The 20,615-nt window shown below is 36.5% G+C and overlaps 2 protein-coding genes across 2 annotated transcripts; both read right to left on the reverse strand.

Moving 5' to 3' along the window:
* Window positions 1–4,576: 4,576 nt before the first annotated feature.
* Window positions 4,577–7,171, reverse strand: LOC102694619 (5-beta-cholestane-3-alpha,7-alpha-diol 12-alpha-hydroxylase-like). Its single transcript, XM_015354140.2, has one exon. The coding sequence runs from the start codon at window positions 7,132–7,134 to the stop codon at window positions 5,599–5,601; it is 1,536 nt and encodes a 511-aa protein (XP_015209626.2). The 5' UTR covers window positions 7,135–7,171; the 3' UTR covers window positions 4,577–5,598.
* Window positions 7,172–16,303: 9,132 nt separating this feature from the next.
* LOC102694818 (5-beta-cholestane-3-alpha,7-alpha-diol 12-alpha-hydroxylase-like) lies at window positions 16,304–19,042 on the reverse strand. The gene has a single exon (XM_069191198.1). The coding sequence runs from the start codon at window positions 19,020–19,022 to the stop codon at window positions 17,487–17,489; it is 1,536 nt and encodes a 511-aa protein (XP_069047299.1). The 5' UTR covers window positions 19,023–19,042; the 3' UTR covers window positions 16,304–17,486.
* Between the last annotated feature and the right edge of the window lie 1,573 nt (window positions 19,043–20,615).

The following is a 20,615-nucleotide window of genomic DNA, read 5'->3' on the forward strand; positions in this document are numbered from 1 at the left end:
CAGAATGTTTCCAGGGATTTTTGGAATGAATTTAATTTTGATTTGAGAACTAAGTGTTTTTTTCCCTTCTCATTCTGGAACTGGAAATAAACTGAAGCTACAAAGCCCACTGATTGAAACACAAGGAAAAGGTTCTTTCCATCTTCAACATAATGAAAAGGATTTCATTCTCTCAGTTACTCATACTTTGTTGTTCATGCAGAGAAGACAGTGACTGGGTTGTTTTTAATGAGGTAATATAGTGTGTCCATAGGAATTGACCATGGCATTAATACAGTAGCAGACATTATTATCATCCAAAATGTAATTTTCAGAGCATGGGTGTGAGAGAGTGGCTCTTTCAGACTTGAAACCTGATTTTTATCCTGGTAATCTGAATTCTCTTAGAGTACTGGAATCTGAACTTTATTATATAGTATAAGGGAGATTTATTTGGAAATTGCCTTTAATGAATCCGTTGGCTAAAAATATCTCCTGAGCTGTTTCTTAACAGTAGGTGCTTGAAATTTTCCAAGATTGTGAGGAAAATAGAGGGAGCAAAGTACAATAAATCTTAAAGGTAAAATGCTTTAGTCTGCAGAAAGAGTGGGAAGAAAATTTACTTTTCAACAGGACTGAAAGCACACTGGAGTTGCTTAACAAGAAGAGAGTGAATGTCCTGACTTGCTCAAATTCTGTGACAATCCTTCAAACCTTCTCTCCATCAACAATTTCCAACCAACTTGACAGAGCTTCTGCAAAATTAAGTGAGTTATCCAAAAATATACTTCCTCTGGAATTTCGTCCGGATTTCTATATCTTTGGACCCTATTTCTCACTTCCTTTTACCTATTCTCACATTGTGTTTCTGATGTTGTCCTTATATTTATTCCAGTACCTCCTCTCATTCCCCTAAATTCTTGAAAAAGGATCCAGAGCATTTTTTTCTTTATACTTTTAGGTATTTCATTCAGCTCTACTTTGAGCTCTACTCATTTGATTGTAATTCCTTAACACTTCCACATTTAATGTGTATACTTATAATGTCAATTTGAAATTGGCATCCTGAAAGTGTACAGCTTTGCTGTTATTCTCCTACTGTAATAAAAAAAGGTTTTGGAACTAAATGACAGATTTGAAGAGCACACTTTTATACAGAGGTTCTGAAACATCAGGCAATTATCATGTTATTGAGTATTTTATTAAATGAGTAATTGTAGGTACATTGTTAGCCTTTGTCCAGAAGGACTGAGGCTAATGGAATCCCTTCTCCCTAAATACTGTACATGGATTGAGTCAAGAGACTGCTGCAAGAGATTTAGAAGGAGGTGGACTTGCAGTCCAAATTTCTCAAATTGTGAAAAAATGAATTGATGGTATCACAATTTTACCCCAAAAAAAGTGTAAAATCATTGACTTTGTGAAACTACTGTATGGTTACCATATTGTCACAGGCAGATGAGAAATCGTTGGTCTCGCCAAGGCCCAGAGCAAGAGTTGAGAATTGTGAATGTGAAAGAAGAATGTGCGAATTGTGACGTGAAAGTGTATTTTAGTTGGCTGACAGGTTGCTCTTTTTTTGCAATACTCTAAAAAATGTGTTGCCTTGTACATTACGTGTTAGTTCATGAAAATATTAAATACTATCAACATCATATACATAAAATCATAAACATAAAACACTATTATATCGGTTTATTAAAATACTCTAAGACATGTTTACGGTGCAAAAGGGCCGCTTTCATGTCCGTGAAAAGTTTTTTTTGCCTCATTCTAAAATCCAGACAATGACGGCAAAATGACTCTACACACATTGAAACTTTTGTCTGTTTTGTGATGTAAATTGGAGGTTGTACACATTACCGTGTACATGGTAGTTTCTTTGTGGTTTGAAATCTACTCATCATTCCTGATTCATTATAACCCCAAAATGTTGCAGGTCCCCCTTAATACTCAGAAGTGGAGTGAGGGGGTTGTGACTCACAGATATGTGGGGGTATGTTTAACCTCTCTTGCAAAACTATACTTAAAGTCGTGCATCAAGAAACTAGAGTCTCTTCATAATAAATGAGATACAGGCCTTTTGGTCTCTTCTCTTCTTTAACATATTTTTTCTCCCACACTCTAATTATCTTTGGATTGATTTATCACTTCAATTAAAGTAATATCTAATTTTGTTTCAGTATTTATTTATTATGCAACCTTTGAAGGAATAATTAGAAGTGATGGGCAAAAGATACTTTTTTTTGACAATTTCAGGAGCATTTGCTGAGATCGGTAAACTCACCATTTCAAATGACATGAACTCTGATGGAAAGAAACATCATCAGAATTTCCAGGCACTGGATTTGTATTAAGACTATCAGATGTATTACCTCTCTTATAGAAACATCAGTAAAGAGATCCTGCATCACATGGCAACCATGTTCCACTGGTATCCTGCCCTAGTACTGGAAATCCCCTGTATCTGCTGGTTTTCGTTTCATCTGATTTGATTCTCATTGGTACTAATTCATTTTTCATTAATCCACATGATTGTTTGAGCAGGTGCAGATGGGAATACTCAATAGTGTTGCAAACACGCCCACAATAAAAGTTATTTTCCCCTTCTACAGAGGTATAGTTAGTTTCATTTCAGGCAGAGCACCTGAATGAGGGTAGTCCTGAAACTGACTAAATGGTACAGGGTTAATACTATTCACAGATATTATCTTCAACACTTTTACAGTTGCCTGATTTTTTTATTTAAAAAATGCCCCCAAATTAATATATTTATCCTGTGATTAAGAAAAAAAAACTAGAGGACACAGTGTCTAAGGTGTCTAAGGTGTTTCTGAAACAACAGTAAGAAAAAGAAAGAAAACTATATTCCTCTCTAGAGCTCTGGACACTCTGAAAGGCCAACTATTACATAAGAGATGGAAGCAGTGCAGATATGGGAAAGTAAAAAATACAAAAAGGAAATGAACACTAAAACGTTAGAATTGGTAGTTCTCAGAACCATAGACAGGAGTCAGCATTTTAGCAGATAAGAGGGCATAAAAAGAGGGCATGAACTGTAATACATCCTTAGTCCTGGAGGGTTTTCTTCCCAGTTGCCTTCAGCCATGAGTGAAGGTGCTACAAGCTGAAAAGAAGTCTTCATGGATGATTAACTCTTTCTGCTTCATGAAAGAGTTTGTGTTTTAGCCAAGAAAGCACAAGGCTTGCTGTCAAATCTGCTGAGATTGAACCTACTTGACGCATGGTACATACAGTACTTCCCACATTGCCTGGGGCTGGAACACTGAGGCCTTGAAATGCAGATAGGGAACACTGTTTTAATTGGAGCCCCAGGCTCTCAGTTATGCCAGTTCACCTGCAGTCCCACTGTGGCGCTGCACATCTCGGTTAGCCTCCGCCTTGGCAATTCAGATAAGCTTTAAAAGTCAAATGTATGATGCATATTTAAAAATAAAATAGAATGAAAAACAAAGATAAAGATATGCTCAAGGTGGAGGAAGGGTTAATGGGGGAGATGAGAGTAGCTGTTGGTATCTTGAAAAATTTGCATCCATTCCACATGATGTTTTTCTTCTCCAAGTAAGGCATAAGCATGTATTGATTAATGCATAAGGCAAACCTCTCAGATACACTTGGTTTTTAAAGATAGAAAATGCTTGGGATGCTGACTAGGTAGTGCAAGACAAACCGTTTGTGTGACATGAGCAGATAGAAAAGAACTGAGCAAGAAAGACTGTCTTGTCATCTGCATGGAATACTCCCTTTATAACAAAATTCTGGACTAAGAGATGACCTATTGAATGCAGACAAAGGCTTTTTTCTAAAACAGTTCTCATTCAAATATTTTACATTTGTTTTGATGTAGCTATATGTAAGCATGTCAAGAGCATATATTTCTACAATCATTTCTCATTAATTTATATTTAAGTAATGGTTTTTGATGTTCATAGTTTTAATTGTTAGTTAAATAATTAACCTAATTGTTTAAGGTTATAGTTTTAATATTTTAATAGTTGCAAATGTGTTGGACAGTTTTGTTACAGTGTGTCTGTAACTCTTGGAAGCTCAGAGTTCTTTGTGTTTTGAACTCTGGCCATCCCTCGTATTGTTCTGAGCTTTGGATAGGGATTGTGGTCTGTGTTGTTAACTTGATTGTTGATGGTGTAATTTGATTGCTGGATGTAATTATCAAGATTATTTCTGGGCTGCGATCCTAAAGACCCCACCCACGACTTGAAATCATTTGTTTTCCTCTTTGAATTTTTTTTACAGACAATTGTTTTTACCATAGATATACTGCAAGTATATATACATACTGTATATGGTAAAAACGTGAAGATGCAAAGAGTATAACAGTTGAAGAATTGGTTTGCATAAAACGATGAGAACATGAAAAGGTTGTTCAGTAAGAACTTACAGTACCAAATGTAAATAACAGCAATATTGTATACAGAATATGTCCACAAAGAATTCAGATAACTGAACGTCATTCCTCTTTTCAGATAAAAAAGCTGCCACATTGAATCTGTTTCCAGGGTAACCAGCAGATGGAAATGTTGAGTCAATTTTAAATGAAGATCATAATCCAGGCAGATTCCAGAATTACTGCGCATTTATTTAAATAAAACAAACTCCTTGTTACTTTTTAATATCAGATACAAGATACAAGTTCCCCAATCAAAGAAAAGAAATCCTGTATAATAAAGTTATTTTGAGAGCAGCTGAAACTCTTTAATCTGCATTGAAATTTCTTATTTACAGTTTGAAAAATACCCTTTCTGCCTGTTGAGTTAAAAGTTGATTAAAAGAGAAGTAGAAGTAGAAAACAGGATAGTATCACCTTAATGTGTATTAAACAAATACAAATATTTAAATGACAATTTCTCCAGCATTATTGGGAAACAGTGTAGGCTCGAGCATGTAAAAATAACGACAGAATTCGTTATTTTATTCGTGTCACTACAGAAACCTTGAAGAAGGCTATGGGATTGAATCTTAAAGCTGGTGAAAAGCAGATGTTTCATATTTTTTTCAATGTGGGATTCTAGAAAATGTGTGAAGATAGTATAGAGTAGTGCTAAAACTGCCATTTTACCTCTGAGAAAAGTAATTTTAAGGAAATTACACCAATTGCATGCTTAAAAATGAAATTCTACAGTTTTTCATTTTAAAAAAGATCATTTGACTTATCTAGATAACTAAAATACTAAATATCTCTTTCATTGCTTTGTTTTGACCAGTTGAATTAAGAAGTTACAAATGGTGAGGTATGTTATGAGCTGCAAAACAACAACTTTCCAGTATGTATTTTTAAATAGATTAATTTTACTTATTTTAATTAATTTAATGCACAACTGATGTGATTGTTTTGATTAGCACTTTTTAAAGACTCAAAGCATTGAATATCATAAGATTAACTACATAATTTTAACTATACTTATATACCATATATTTAATAATGGAGATTAACAAAACAGAAAAATAGATTTGATTTTCAGATTTTGATTTTGTTTTAAAAGATTTCAACATAATTTATAAGAGTTATTCTGAACCTGCATGAGGATAAACAGGAACAAAATGCACACATAACACTCACAAACTCATCCTGAACTTGATTCAAAATCTTAACCTGTATTTAAACTGAACATCCCTGGTTGGTTGCATGGTTCCAAACCCCCAACGTGTGGGATCGATGGAGGGGATTTCTTCTTCTGGGTTCTTGAGCTCAAAATCAAAGTACATTAACATTAAAAAGACAAACTGCTTGAGCTCGTTTGTTGCAAAGAAACGGCCTGGACACATTGACACCCCAGCACCCCAGGGCATATTATAATATTTCACCTTCTTACCATTCTTATAAAAGTCTGTCTTTTTGGTCCCTTCTGGTGTGAGGAATCGATCATATTTAAAGGTCTGTGGGTCAGGGTGAATAGAAGGGTCCATCTGAATAGCAGTACGTGGAAACAGTGCAACTCTGTCCCCTTCTCGGAGGTTGTATTCTCTACCATCGGCCAGCTTGAGGGTCATATCCTGCAGAACAGCTCTGGTTAGGATAGGAGCAGCTGTGAGACGGAGGGACTCCTCCACTGCACTGTCCAACACAGGGGTCTTCAGAAGCATGTCTCTTGTGAGATTGATAAGCGGCCCCCCACGTTTTACCTCTTGTCCTGTTTCCTTCAAGACCTCTTCCACTTCCTTTCGGATTGCCTTCATTGCGTCAGGATGCTTCATGAGGAACAGAAGCAGCCAGAAAGCAGCAGGGCCGGTGTTGCCTTGAGAAGCCCAGAGCAGCAAAAACATATATCTGTCCAGCATGGACTCTTTCATTCCATTTTCAGCTCTCTCTTGCTGCTGTTCTGAAATCCAGCCACTAATATTTTCCTTTTGATTCACATTCTGTACAGACAAAATGCTACTGAACAACCGTTTTAGTCTTTCTGCTTCCATTTTCTCTTTTGGTGGCAACACTCCATAGGCCAACTTAGGGAACAGTTTGTCATATTTTCTGAACTCATAAAATAGTTCATCAGATTGAATGCGGTCTTTCTCCTTTGCTTTTTCCAAGCTGCCTGCAGACTTCACTGGTTCATTGCCAAAAAGGGCAAGGTAACCAGCCCTGAACACAATATTGTAGCTAAAGTTAAAAAGTCCATCTTCTTTCCACTCATTCTCATCTTTTGCTGTACCCACACTGTGTAGCATCAGGTTCTGAAGGTTGCTCATCATGGCCTGGGTCATGACTACCAAACCGTCCCCCATCAGATACTTGTTGCTAGAAGCTTGTAGAAGTTTGTGGTCATCATCTAGGGGATGGTAACCAAAGACCCTTGCCACCAGTTGTTGTGCAAACTTGGTAAAATCCAGCTTTGTTCGTGCCTCCTTTACCACTGTTCCGAAAGACAATGGATCCATTAAGAAATGGAAATAGAAGCCAGCTAACTGCACTGTGAACATATCTCCATGCTTCTCCTTCATTTTCTGAAGGAACTTAGCTGTGTCCCTGCGGAAGTCTAGGACATGACCGAGCCAAGGTATGGGACCTCGGTCTAGCGGGGGTTCTCCAGGGCGTCTTCTGCGAAATGCGCCCAGGAGATAAAGTCCACCGAGAATAGAAACCAGCACTGAAAGAAGAACCGAGAGTAAAAAGCTCATTTTGCCAGACTGTCCCACAGAGCTGCAATGAGTAAAAGCACCACTTGCTCTGAATATAAAAGGAAATTCTTGCTCCTCCTCCTGACTGCAATATGCTGAAGCTGAGATCATTGCATAATCAAAAGTAATGGGAAACCTCAGCATTTAACTCTTTTATTGCCTTGTAGTTGTTGAGTTCACATTTCATCAGTATAAGGAGAGCAGCATAACTGAAATTCTTTACTAACACTAGAAAATATCTGACATCTCCTTTCAAAGGTGTTTTGAAAACATCATGTTCTTGACTCTAAGTCTGCAGTACTACATTTTTTACAATGTACTTTTTATAAATGTTTTACCCATATTAATGTAAACATTTTACATCAATTCTAGAAGTTTCCAAGGAGAGGTATCTCGATTTTTTAAAATGTGCTAATATTATGTGATATACACATAATATTAATTTGTGATTAATAATAACAGGCAACATTACCTTAATATATAATAACATTATTTATCAAGATAATAATGAGCTTATCATCTTTCCAGTGGAAAGCATCCTTGGCTATGTATGAGAAAAACAGTATTTGAATTCCTCTCTCTCTTTTTTCGATTGTAACTGAAATATCATATAGGACGGGAATTATATGGGCCATGAATTCATGAATTCATAGCCCAGAAATATTTAGTTTTTAAAAAAATAAAATGTATTACTATGATATATACTTATCCCTATGTAAGCACAGCATTACAACAGTTTCATTACACTCACCATCTCTTATCACACAATGAAAAAAACTCACTAGGGTTCAGTTAAAACTGAAAATCGTGTATCCATGTGTACACTGGAAGTGTTTATTCAACTGGGACTTGAAAGGATCTTTGTCCTCTACTGCAAAATAATATAAATGTAACAGGCAGGGTTTTTGTGTTGGTGTGTTAGTATTCATTTAGTGCACTGATTTTTTCATTCTAAGTTTCAAAATGAGAACAAAAAAAATACACTTCAAAAATAACCATTGATGTCCTGGAGAACTACTGAAGTGTTCTGTGAGTGCTCATGAAACAGCCAGATGAGGCTGGAAAAAGCTAAAGCCTCATTTGACAATTAAATCCATTGACTGAATGCTTATGTTTGTTTTTCACTTCTAGCATTAGGTTTCAACACTTATTTTCACGGTGTTCCCTCTTTCGTTTCCACTCAATTTTTTTCTAAATCTTTCTAGATTCCAGATCTGATTTTATTTTTAAAGCATTGCCTCCCACATCACCAAATCAGGTCTCATACCACATCCAGGTGGATACTGCACATTGGTGGTGGTGGACGGGAGTCCCCGCATTACCTGTAAAACTCTTCGAGTGGGGTGTCCAGAAAAGTGCTACAGATGCAGCCATTCAAAGTGTGCGGTACAGACACGTACCGCAGGTAAGATGACACGGGGTACCGCGGTGCGTGATTGGTTGACCGACAGGGGCACTCGTGGTCCGTTGGTCTGTCGTAGAAAGACTTACTGTAAACGTCTTTACTGTGCCCGTTGTAGATATTGAATTTTACCACTGAAGGGAAATCTTAGTAGCTGAGCATAAAAAGAATAGGAGCATACTGTAACGCGTATGAAGGCCATAAACGATATTAATTTTGGAACGTAAACATACAGTATATAGCTGGTCTCGGTACTTTAAAGAAAAAAATACACACCAGTATTCCATTTCTCCCTAAACATTGTAAGCTTCGAAGTCTTTAACTAACGTGATACCGGAGTCAACAAGCATACTTTTAGAATTTGATTAAAAGGGAATATAATATGGAATCGCGTATCTCAAGAAATTAATAACGATATAATTATATTCATGTTGCAAAAGAACTGCAACGGACATAAAAACTCCCTTGCATGGTTTCATTACGACCAGAATCGGTCTTGAGATATTTTTAACTTGATTTACAGTATTTGAGAGGTATGTCTTAACACCGATACTACAGTGCTTAAGTACTGCTCACGTATATGTTTCTAGGTTTATATTATGCATTTCATGGCGCTGAAATATGTGTGACGCAGTGGTGGCCTGGCTCGGTGAGGTGCCCTGGCGCCATATATTTCATGGATATTATGGAATATAATGGATGGATATCTTAGTTATCTTTCTAGTTCACAGGTTTGCATGCATAATTTAATTTTGAAAGCCACTGAGACATCAGGTACTACTGTTGTATTTATGAAAAAGAAACAAAACAAAAAACATACTAACAACTGTGCCATCCTACTCCTTAGTTAATACATTTTATTATTCATAAACAGTTAACATTGTTAGCAAAATATTTTGAATTATATTTAACCCTACTTTTTCTTTAGTTTTGTATTTAACATATTATATGATAGTCAGACTTAATGTATATTTGAACAATGAAAATATATTTTTACAAGATTTTACATTAAGCACTTAAAATTAATATGGTTAATAATAGTAAACTGTAACATGCTGTAGCAAGATCGGTTAAACTGCGAAGAAAATGCTTTCAGAGAAAATATTTCAGGTGTGAAGAACATAGATCTCCAATGCAATTTCAACCAAACCTGTTCCCACACACCCTGCCCCCACTACCATTAGAATATACGCAAACATTTTAGCGTTTCATTCTGAGCAGAAGACCCTCACACCTGAAGAGTGCTGGCTGTGACGAATTAAACCGGTTTTACAGGTTTCAATCACAGACCATGTGACATGGGACTCAGTAAACTAAAACACAGCGCCACTGGATTTGATAATACCTAACCAAAATCCGCAATATGGAAACAGAACCTGTGTAATTGTTGATAGATGATGTACTCGTAACATTTTTTCAAGACGAACTACAACATTTAAAAAATGACTTGTATGTACTTGATATCTCTAATCAATCCACGGGTTCCAGCACAAAACGAAAGTAAAACGCATACCGTTTCGCGCTTCTTATTAGTTGCTCAAAAGTAACTTGACCGTATGAAATGCATAATATAAACCTAGAAACATATACGTGAGAAGTACTTAAGCACTGTAGTATCGGTGTTAAGACATACCTCTCAAATACTGTAAATCAAGTTAAAAATATCTCAAGACCGATTCTGGTCGTAATGAAACCATGCAAGGGAGTTTTTATGTCCGTTGCAGTTCTTTTGCAACATGAATATAATTATATCGTTATTAATTTCTTGAGATACGCGATTCCATATTATATTCCCTTTTAATCAAATTCTAAAAGTATGCTTGTTGACTCTGGTATCACGTTAGTTAAAGACTTCGAAGCTTACAATGTTTAGGGAGAAATGGAATACTGGTGTGTATTTTTTTCTTTAAAGTACCGAGACCAGCCATATACTGTATGTTTATGTTAAGATTTCCCTTCAGTGGTAAAATTAGATATGAATATTCAATACTTAAACGGGCACAGTTAAGACATTAAATATACATATACATATATGTATACAGTACAGTTTGCATACGGTAATATGTTTATGTTACGCGATTAAAAAATAAATAAATAAAACTGAAAGGTCCGGCACCAGCTGGATTCGAACACACAACCTGCCAGTTGGTAGTCACGCACCTAGACCAGTAGGCTACAACACAGCTTGCATGAACAGGCAGGCGAAACGGCCCTACACAGCCCTGCCGCAGTACAAGGATATAATCATACCGTTATTAAATTCTTGAGATACGCGATTCCATAGTATATTCCCTTTTAATCAAATTCTAAAAGTATGCTTGTTGACTCCGGTATCACGTTAGTTAAAGACTTCGAAGCTTACAATGTTTAGGGAGAAATGGAATACTGGTGTGTATTTTTTTCTTTTCATGGTAGGTGTCGCATTTTAAATCATTTTCGTAGTTAGAAATTATGAAACGCCCTGTTAAAAGCAAGGAAGTTTTTATGCCCGTTGAAGTAAAACAAAATGCCTGACAAAGTATGGCTTGGACAGATTCCAAGTGCTTGTACAAATGTGCTAAAGAAATTATACTTTGAGTATACAGCTTGTCCAAAGTCATCCATTATTAATACTATTAGTAATATCTTCAGTAAAGGCTTTGATGCATAAATATTTCTGATAAAGGTAGGTTGTGTACTTTTGTCCAACTGAGCAATCTTGCTTTCATAAAATATACCAACATTTTAATGACTGATGATTAACATGCTGTAATACACAGTTCAAAATTAAAGGCTCAAATGCTGTACATGAGAGGTTAAGCTCCCCCTGGCGGTTTTACAAGGCGACGCTGGATAGTTAGTCACGTGACACACGTGGACCGCATGATACCCCGGTGGGCGTGTCGCGGTATGCCGCGAAATACCTCACCCATTTTGAATGGCTGCATCTGTATAAGTTAAGTTAAGCTATAAGTTAAGTAAAAGTGCCATATAAGTTAAACAAATTATTAATTATTCATTATAATTATCCTGACTCTTAACCGCAATAACCTTTTAATATTCTTAATCCAAGTCATTTCGCCTCTTTAAAAACCCCAAAGCCCTCTGAGAAGTCCTGTGATTTATTACTTCCCAAGGGCTACTTCTTCTCTGGTGATTTTCATTTTGGGCTAAGAATTCAAATTCTTCTCTCTTTTACCTATTTTCTCTTACACTTGTCAGAGTCAATTAAATATCCTGGCTGTAAACATAGTTATATATTGCATTAAATAAATTTTCTCCAGTAATTTGCAATATAGATGTAAAATCATCTTCTGTGTATTTTTTAATGATTTCAGCCAAATATCATTGTAATGGGTTGAATCCATCACAGAAAATCTCATACTGTATTTACCCGAATATAAGCCACACCTTTTTTTTCAAAATCTCTGTGTGGTACAATAGGTCTGTGGCTTGTATATGAAAACTTAAGTTGATCTGGTTGTTGACATGTTTACCAGCAAAGTGCTGAACAGTGTTAAACTGTTTGTGTGTAATGGACTGCCATTTTGTTTACTTGAGGAAAAAAACAGTACGTAATTGACATAAACAATCAACAATTCATCTGAAAAATCCCAGGAGATTTCAGTCAAGTGATTCTAGAAAACAGCTGGAGCATTGCAGAGTCCTAAAGGAGTAACAAAATACTTGTATTCATCTTCAAGAGCTTCATGCACACCTGAGGAATCTCCACAACTGCAATGTTTTTTTTTCTTTTTTAAGTTATGTATGAGTGTAATAATTGGTCTTATAGGTGGAAAAACATGACTCACTTAGTGTGAAATAGGCTTTGTCCACTTTGTGTGGCAAGCTGTCCTGTGACAGACCTGTAATAACTATTGTTTGTATCTGTTACAAGAAGACGGCAAAATGGGTCTCAGAGACTCAAATTATTGTACTTACACCACCTCTGTGTAAATATAATTATATATCTATATTGATATGTGTTTGCAATGTGGAAATGCCACATGGGTTTAATTAATAGCATTTATATATAAAAGGTAGTAAGAACAGGTTTGTTAAAACAGAAAGTAGACTAGAAGTTGGCTGGCAGATCAACAAAGCAACAGAGGTGATACTGGAGATGGTTGAGAGTATGTGGTGCATATGGTCATTATTTTGCATTTAATGACAGTGAATAATTCCAATCATTCAGACTGATTACGAAGATTTGCAAACTATATTTAGAAACTATTTCCGTCTCTGGCAATTGATCCTATGTTTGTATACCTCTTAGTTTTATACAAGTATTGTGCCCAACACAACTGTTTCAAACTAAAGGATATCATTAAGGAACTCACTTTTAGTTATTCATTTAATTCACCTGAAACCCAAACGTCCCCCTTTTTACAAGAATTGAAATTTTCAATCTGCTGATTGGGAGTCCTATAATACAGGGGATTGGCCACCTGAGCTAGTCACTTTTCTAAAGATTTCCTTTTAAATTAAGGGACCCAGTCAAACCTGGGAAAAAAAAAATGAGAATGAATCCTTAATTCTTAGCTTTGTTTTTTCGAAATGATACTGTAATTTGATTTTAACAATCTTGCGCAAGCTTAATTTAATTTGATTTAATTTACCTCTTAAGTGCTAGAAGTAATTACTGATATGTGGGGAATGCTTGTTTTTTTATGAAGTGACAGAATCATGAAACAATAAGAAAGTTTAACTTGCTGATTTTATTGTAATTTAAATTAGTAATGTCATTTTGCTTGGTGTTTAAGAAGGGCAGCTACAGCACATAATATCACTTTCACAATAAGCATGTTCTGCCTATTGATATGTTGTTAAATAAATTAATGACTTTCTTTCATCCATCCATTCATTTTCTTACCACTGTACCCAATGCAGGGAGGTGGGGGAACCACCTGCAATGCAGGGAGTAGGCCAGTCCATGACATGACACACATACACAAACACATACCAGCGCCAGTTTTCCCAGAAGCCACTTAACTTGCCAGTATGTCTTTAGGTGGGTAGCTGTGTCAGCATGTGTAGGCTGCAAAAGAACAAGTAATAGGTTTATGCTGAAAAGAGAAGAAAGAAAACAGCGTTTCGTCTGTGTAACCTTCTTCGGGTGTAAGAAAGATAGAGCAGTCAGCAAAGATAATATAGCATGGGAAAACAAAAGCCAGGAGAGAGGAGGATGCGGGAGCAGGGGAGAGGCAGTGGCCAATTGTGGTGCGAGGTCGAGAGAGGTGAGGAGAGGTGTGAAACAAAAGCTAAAAATGAATAGAGAGAATTCGAAGAAAACAAGTCTGTTGTTTGAGAGAAGGGGAAAAGTGTGAACTGAGTTTCAGGATAGTTTCTGATGTGTTTCTGCTATAGGAGTTAGGGAACCTTACTTTGAGAACGCACATGCTCTAAGAAATGCCGAAATGTTGTGTTTTCTTTCTTCTCTTTTCAGCATGGAATAAACCTGTTACAGCATGTCTTTAGATTGTGAGAGAAGACAGGACACCAGCACCTGCAAGACGTCCATGCAAACATACCAGGAAGTGAACCCAGGCTGTGCTAACCACTGAACCACCACACCACCCCAAATGATCTTCTTATTTGATAAAACATTCTTATTTCTTATTTGTTGATCAACGCTCAGGTTTCTATGGAAGCCCGTTTCCGCCAGATAGAAAAAAAAAGCGCTATCTCACAATTGCGACTTTGTATCTCAGAATTGTGACTTTATATCTTGCAATTGTGACTTTAAAACTCAGAAGTACGACTTAAAAACTCAGAATTACGCATTTATATCTCAGAATTACGACTTGAAAACTTGGAATTATGACTTAAAAACTCAGAATTACAACTTAAAAACTCGCAATTGTGACTTTTTCTCTCACATTTGTGACTTCGAAATAGCCCACATTTCATTGTCTGTCCTCCTGTTATTGTAACACATTCGGGTTCTAGGGTTTGTGCCCTCGCCGCTTCCACCCTAGTTCACGCCTCATTGCATTGGCTCAAACCCAGGTCTTGCTAGCTGAGCTAAAGAAGTAGAAAGGGAATTGTACCAAAATTGTTTTGGATAGATTTCTGAAATGTTATTGTTAAAAATTTATAGGTAAATATTAAATTTAAAGATTTTTATATTTTATATTTTTATATTTAGATCTGATTTGGATAAAGGATATGTTCTTATTATTAATCTGTTAATTATGTTGGAAAAAAATACTTCATCCACAAAAGTAAATGGTCTAATACTGCTCCCTCTATAAATGCTTTTAAAGTACAATTCCTTTTTTACTTAAATTCTATTAGAAATTTAAAGAATCAAAAGGCAAGACATACAATGGAAATGTGTAAAAAGTAAAAGTTTAAGCTTTTATAATTGCGAATTCCTCTGGATGTGAAGTGTGTATTTCTGTATCTTTTTTCATATTCTGTCTCCTTTTTTGTATTTCTGGTGTTTAAATAAAAACTTTTTGAAAAAGCCCACCGTCCATTATTCCATCTGGGTACTGTGGAAGCCTGCCTGGCGGAAATGGGATTCCATAAAAATTTGTGTAATTAATTTGATTTTATCAGGGCACTGTACAAGACAAGTCTTCAGGCCTATAGATCCTATGATCCTGTACGATCCTGTACGTTCTGGTTGCAGGGCTGTGACAACACCACCCTCCCCTGCGCATAACAGGGATGTTAGCCAGCAGAGCTAAAAAAAGTATTCTTTAGCTCAGCTGGCAAGACCTGGGTTCGAGCCAGTGCAGTGAGGCATGAACTAGGGTGGGAGCAGCGAGGGCACAGGCCCTAGAACCCTAATCCGTTACAATAACAAAAGGACAGACAATGAAATGTGGGATATTTCAAAGTTACAATTCTGAGATATAAATTCGCAAATCTGAGTTTTTAAGTCATAAGTCTGAGATATGAAGTTGCAATTATGAGATATAAAGTCACAATTGTGAGATACCAGAGTGTGTTTTTTTTTTTACTCCCTGGCAGAAATGGGCTTTCACTATTTCACTATAAATTATAAATTTGGTGAAAATCTTTGAAAACGTAGTATGATGTTAAGAGTTGCAGGTTTAAAACCTTAGTTAGAACAAGAAGGAAAGGTAACTGAATGATGACAGAATAGTGACAGAATGATAGAAGATAATGACAGAAAACTGATAAAGACTTCTTTTTACAAGAATTAATACATTTTCATATAAATCAGTATTTATGATGCCTGTACTTTTCTTAAACGTGCAGTGCTATGGTTATTGATGTTTGAAGTTTTCATTGTAGTTTAAGGTTATACTGTAGTTTTAATATATTAATAGTTGCAAATACATTGGACAGTTTTGTTACAGCGTGTCTGTAACTGCTCTTGGAAGCCCGGAGTTCTTTATGTTTTGAGTTCTGGACATCCCTCTTATTGTTCTAAACTTTGAATAGAGATTCATAGGGAACAAGAATTGTGGTCTGTGTTGATGACTTCTTTGTTAATGGTGTACTTTGATTGCTGTAATTTTATTCTTAGGTGTAATCATCAAGATCACTTTAGGGCTGGGATCCTAAAGACCCATCACATCATTTTGAAATCCTTTATCTTATTCATCATATTTGTATTACTGATATTTTTACCATATATTTTTACCATATATGTGCTTAATATGCAGAGTACTCAAAAGAGTATTCAGAACAGGTTTGCATAAAACAATGTGAAAATAGGTTGTTCAGTAAGATCTTACTGTAAACAAATGTAAAAAGCAGTATAGTATACAGATTAATTTATGTCCATAAAGAATTTAGATACCTAAACACCATTACCGTTTTCAAATACATGAGAGGGCTACCACAATTTGAAAGTATAGAGTGCATATGGCAATGTTGAGTCACTTTTAAGTGATGTTCATAATCCAGACAGATTCCAGAATTACAGTGCATTTATTTAGATAGCACAAACTCCTTGTTTCTTTTTAATAATATCAGATACAAGATACAGATCCACAATCAAAGAAATCCCATATAATAAAGTTATTGTTGAGAATAGCAGAAACTCTTTCATCAACAATGTTATGTTTTACTTACAGCTTGAAAAATACCCTTTCTGCCCATTGAGATACAAAAGTTGATTAAAATAAAAATAAATTAAAAATGAATAATATCATTTCTTTAGAAACCCTAATGTATTTTAAATAAATTACAACTATAGCAGATATGTAAAGAACAATTTCTCCTGCATTACGGGGAAACAATGTAGGCCAATACATGCAAAAAATAAACAGGATGCATGTATGGTGATGTCGCCATAGAAACCTGAAGACTTTTATGGGATTGAATGAGCACTTTGAAGCTGATGAGAACCAGATGTTTCTTCAATGCGGGATTCTAGAAAATGTGTGAGGACAGTGTAGAGTACTGCCATTTTACCCTTGAGAAAAGTGACTTATTCAAATTACACAACCACATGTCTTGCCGAATTAATAGATATTCCACAGCTTTCCATTGTAAAATATATTTTTTCTCTTAAATAAAGACTGAATATCTCTTTCACTGCTTTGTTTCGATACCATTTGTGTTCATTAAGGAGCTAAAATGGTGAGTTATTTTATTATATGTGCTGAAGAATAACATTTTCTTTTACTTTCTAGTATGTGTTTATTTTAAGTAAATTAACTTTTTTTAATGCACAACTCATAAATGTTGTAATTTGGAAAGTGAGCTCTGTAAAGTTATATAATTCAATTGATTAGCACTTTTTAGAAACTCAAAGCAATGAATATCATAAGAATAGATGAATACGACTTAATTTCAGCTATGCTTATAATGTGTATATCTACAGTATATAGACACTATATATAAAAAGGAGATTTAGGCACTGGATTTTCAGATATTTTGTTTAAACAGATTTCACTGTTATTCGTAAGAGTTATTCTGAATCTGCATGAGGATAAACAGGAACAAAATACTCACATAACACTCACAAACTCATCCTGAACTTGATTCAAAATCTTAACCTGTATTTAAACTGAACATCCCTGGTTGGTTGCATGGATCCAAACCCCCAACGTGTGGGATCGATGGAGGGGATTTCTTCTTCTGGGTTCTTGAGCTCAAAATCAAAGTATGTTAACATTAAAAAGACAAACAGCTTTAGCTCGTTTGTTGCAAAGAAACGGCCTGGACACATTGACACCCCAGCACCCCAGGGCATATTATAATATTTCACCTTCTTACCATTCTTATAAAAGTTTGTCTTTTTGGTCCCTTCTGGTGTGAGGAATCGATCATATTTAAAGGTCTGTGGGTCAGGGTGAACAGAAGGGTCCATCTGAATAGCAGTACGTGGAAACAGTGCAACTCTGTCCCCTTCTCGGAGGTTGTACTCTCTCCCATCGGCCAACTTGAGGGTCATATCCTGCATAACAGTTCTGGTTAGGATAGGAGCAGCTGTGAGACGCAGGGTCTCTTCCACTACACTGTCCAACACAGGGGTCTTCAGAAGCATGTCTCTTGTGAGATTGATAAGCGGCCCCCCACGTTTTACCTCTTGTCCTGTTTCCTTCAAGACCTCTTCCAATTCCTTTCGGATTGCCTTCATTGCGTCAGGATGCTTCATGAGGAACAGAAGCAGCCAGAAAGCAGAAGGGCCAGTGTTGCCCTGAGAAGCCCAGAGCAGCAAAAACATATATCTGTCCAGCATGGACTCTTTCATTCCATTTTCAGCTCTCTCTTGCTGCTGTTCTGAAATCCAGCCACTAATATTTTCCTTTTGATTCACATTCTGTACAGACATTATGCTACTGAACAACCGATTTAGTCTTTCTGCTTCCATTTTCTCTTTTGGTGGCAACACTCCATAGGCCAACCTAGGGAACAGTTTGTCAAACTTTCTGAACTCATAAAATAGTTCATCAGATTGAATGCGGTCTTTCTCCTTTGCTTTCTCCAAACTTCCTGCAGACTTCACTGATTCATTGCCAAAAAGGGCAAGGTAACCAGCCCTGAACACAATATTGTAGCTAAAGTTAAAAAGTGCATCCTCTTTCCACTCATTCTTATCTTTTTCTGTACCCATACTGTGTAGCATCAGGTTCTGAAGGTTGCTCATCATGGCCTGGGTCATGACTACCAAACCGTCCCCCATCAGATATTTGTTGCTAGAAGTTTGTAGAAGTTTGTGGTCATCATTTAGGGGATGGTAATCAAAGACCCTTACCACCAGTTGTTGTGCAAACTTGGTAAAATCCAGCTTTGTTCGTGCCTCCTTTACCACTGTTCCGAAAGACAGTGGATCCATTAGGAAATGGAAATAGAAGCCAGCTAACTGCACTGTGAACATATCTCCATGCTTCTCCTTCATTTTCTGAAGGAACGTAGATGTGTCCCTGCGGAAGTCTAGGACATGACCGAGCCAAGGTATGGGACCTCGGTCTAGCGGGGGTTCTCCAGGGCGTCTTCTGCGAAATGCGCCCAGGAGATAAAGTCCACCGAGAATAGAAACCAGCACTGAAAGAAGAACCGAGAGTAAAAAGCTCATTTTGCCAGACTGTCTCACAGAGCTGCAATGAGTAAAAGCACCACTTGCTCTGAATATAAAATGAAATTCTTGCTCCTCCTCCTGATTACTATATCTTGAGGCAGAGATCATTGCATAAACAAATTTTATTGAAGTTCCTGATAATATCATTAACACTGTAAATTATCTTACATCCCATCCAAACGTCTTTTGAAAACATTGGCTTGTAGTTGTTGAGTTTACATTTCATTCAGTACAACCAGTACACCAGAACTGAAATTCCTGATAATTTCACTAATACTAGAAAATATTTTTCCAAGATCAGTTGGCTTGATTGCGTAACCAGTCTTTTTTTCTTGCCCACTGGCTAAGTATGCAGGGACAGCCTGATCTCCAACACTGTCTGTCTGCCTTCTGCTTCTTATGGTTGACTTCAAACTCTTTGTTATCATAAATCATTTTTCTATGTGCAAAATGCCAATTCACAAGCCGGATTTGTATCTGTGTTTGCATGTGGCTATATATACACATGCAGATTTGGATGTTGTTTGTCTCTGTTTTGCAGTTGGAACCCCTGTCTTGCAGAGGTCCCAGCATGTAACTTGAGCTACAAAGAAGCCCAACAGCGCCTTTATTTCCACAGGCAGTTGAAAAAATTTATTCTATCTTCAGCTATCCTTACTACACTTTACAGGTGTGCTATAGAAAGTGTGCTCACATGTGGTATTACAGTGTGGTTTGGTAGGAGCTCATTGTCTGACTGGTAGGCATTATAGGGGGTGAGCAGGTCAGCCCAGTTTATTACTGGAGTATAGCTCCCCTGCAATGGATATTTTTACAACTGGCTGTCTCATGAAGGCTAAAAGTATTGCTAAATATAGCGATCATCCCGGTTTTTTACTTTATCTCCCCTTCCCTCTGGTACAGTGTTATAGGAGCATAAAAGCACAAACCTCCAAATTCAGAGACATTTTCTTCCCACAAGCTGTCAGATTACTGAACTCCCCTACCACTGACTCACACTGATGTTTTTTTTCTCTTCTCACACTGCTTCTCTGACTTGTTTTTTTTTAAATTGCACATTTTTTAACTTGTTATTGCTGCTGCTTCTGTTCTATGTTTTTGGTGATTCCTTAATGTCTTTGTATCGGGTCATACAAGCAAATAAGCATTTCATTGCACTTGTGCATGTGACAAATAAACTGAACAGGACACAAGTTCCATGAAGGGTGGTCCCCTTTCACAAAGACCTATGCAGTCCCAAGATCAGTTTCTTCATTCAGAGGAATTTATGTCACAACCCCTTCCCTTTCCTCTCATGTAGATCATATTTTCTATCCTCAGTAAAATGGTCAGGAAGGCCAAAGCAGGTAAATTCATCTTAAGGACTCCATATATTTCCATTGATGATATTTGTTCTTTTCCTACTCTGGGATACCCTGGCAGACTAAATTTGGCTCAACCATTTTTGGTCAGTGATCTGTTTAACTGGAAAACATTTGTCCCCATCTTTTCTGAGATTTCCTGGTGCATATAACTTAGCTTAAGTCTTTATGCCCTGTTTCCTCACCTCTATTTTAATCAACACTAGATTAATATTAATTCCAAGATTAA

Source organism: Lepisosteus oculatus, chromosome 6 (assembly GCF_040954835.1).
Source record: "Lepisosteus oculatus isolate fLepOcu1 chromosome 6, fLepOcu1.hap2, whole genome shotgun sequence".
Taxonomy (NCBI): Eukaryota; Metazoa; Chordata; class Actinopteri; order Semionotiformes; family Lepisosteidae; genus Lepisosteus; species Lepisosteus oculatus.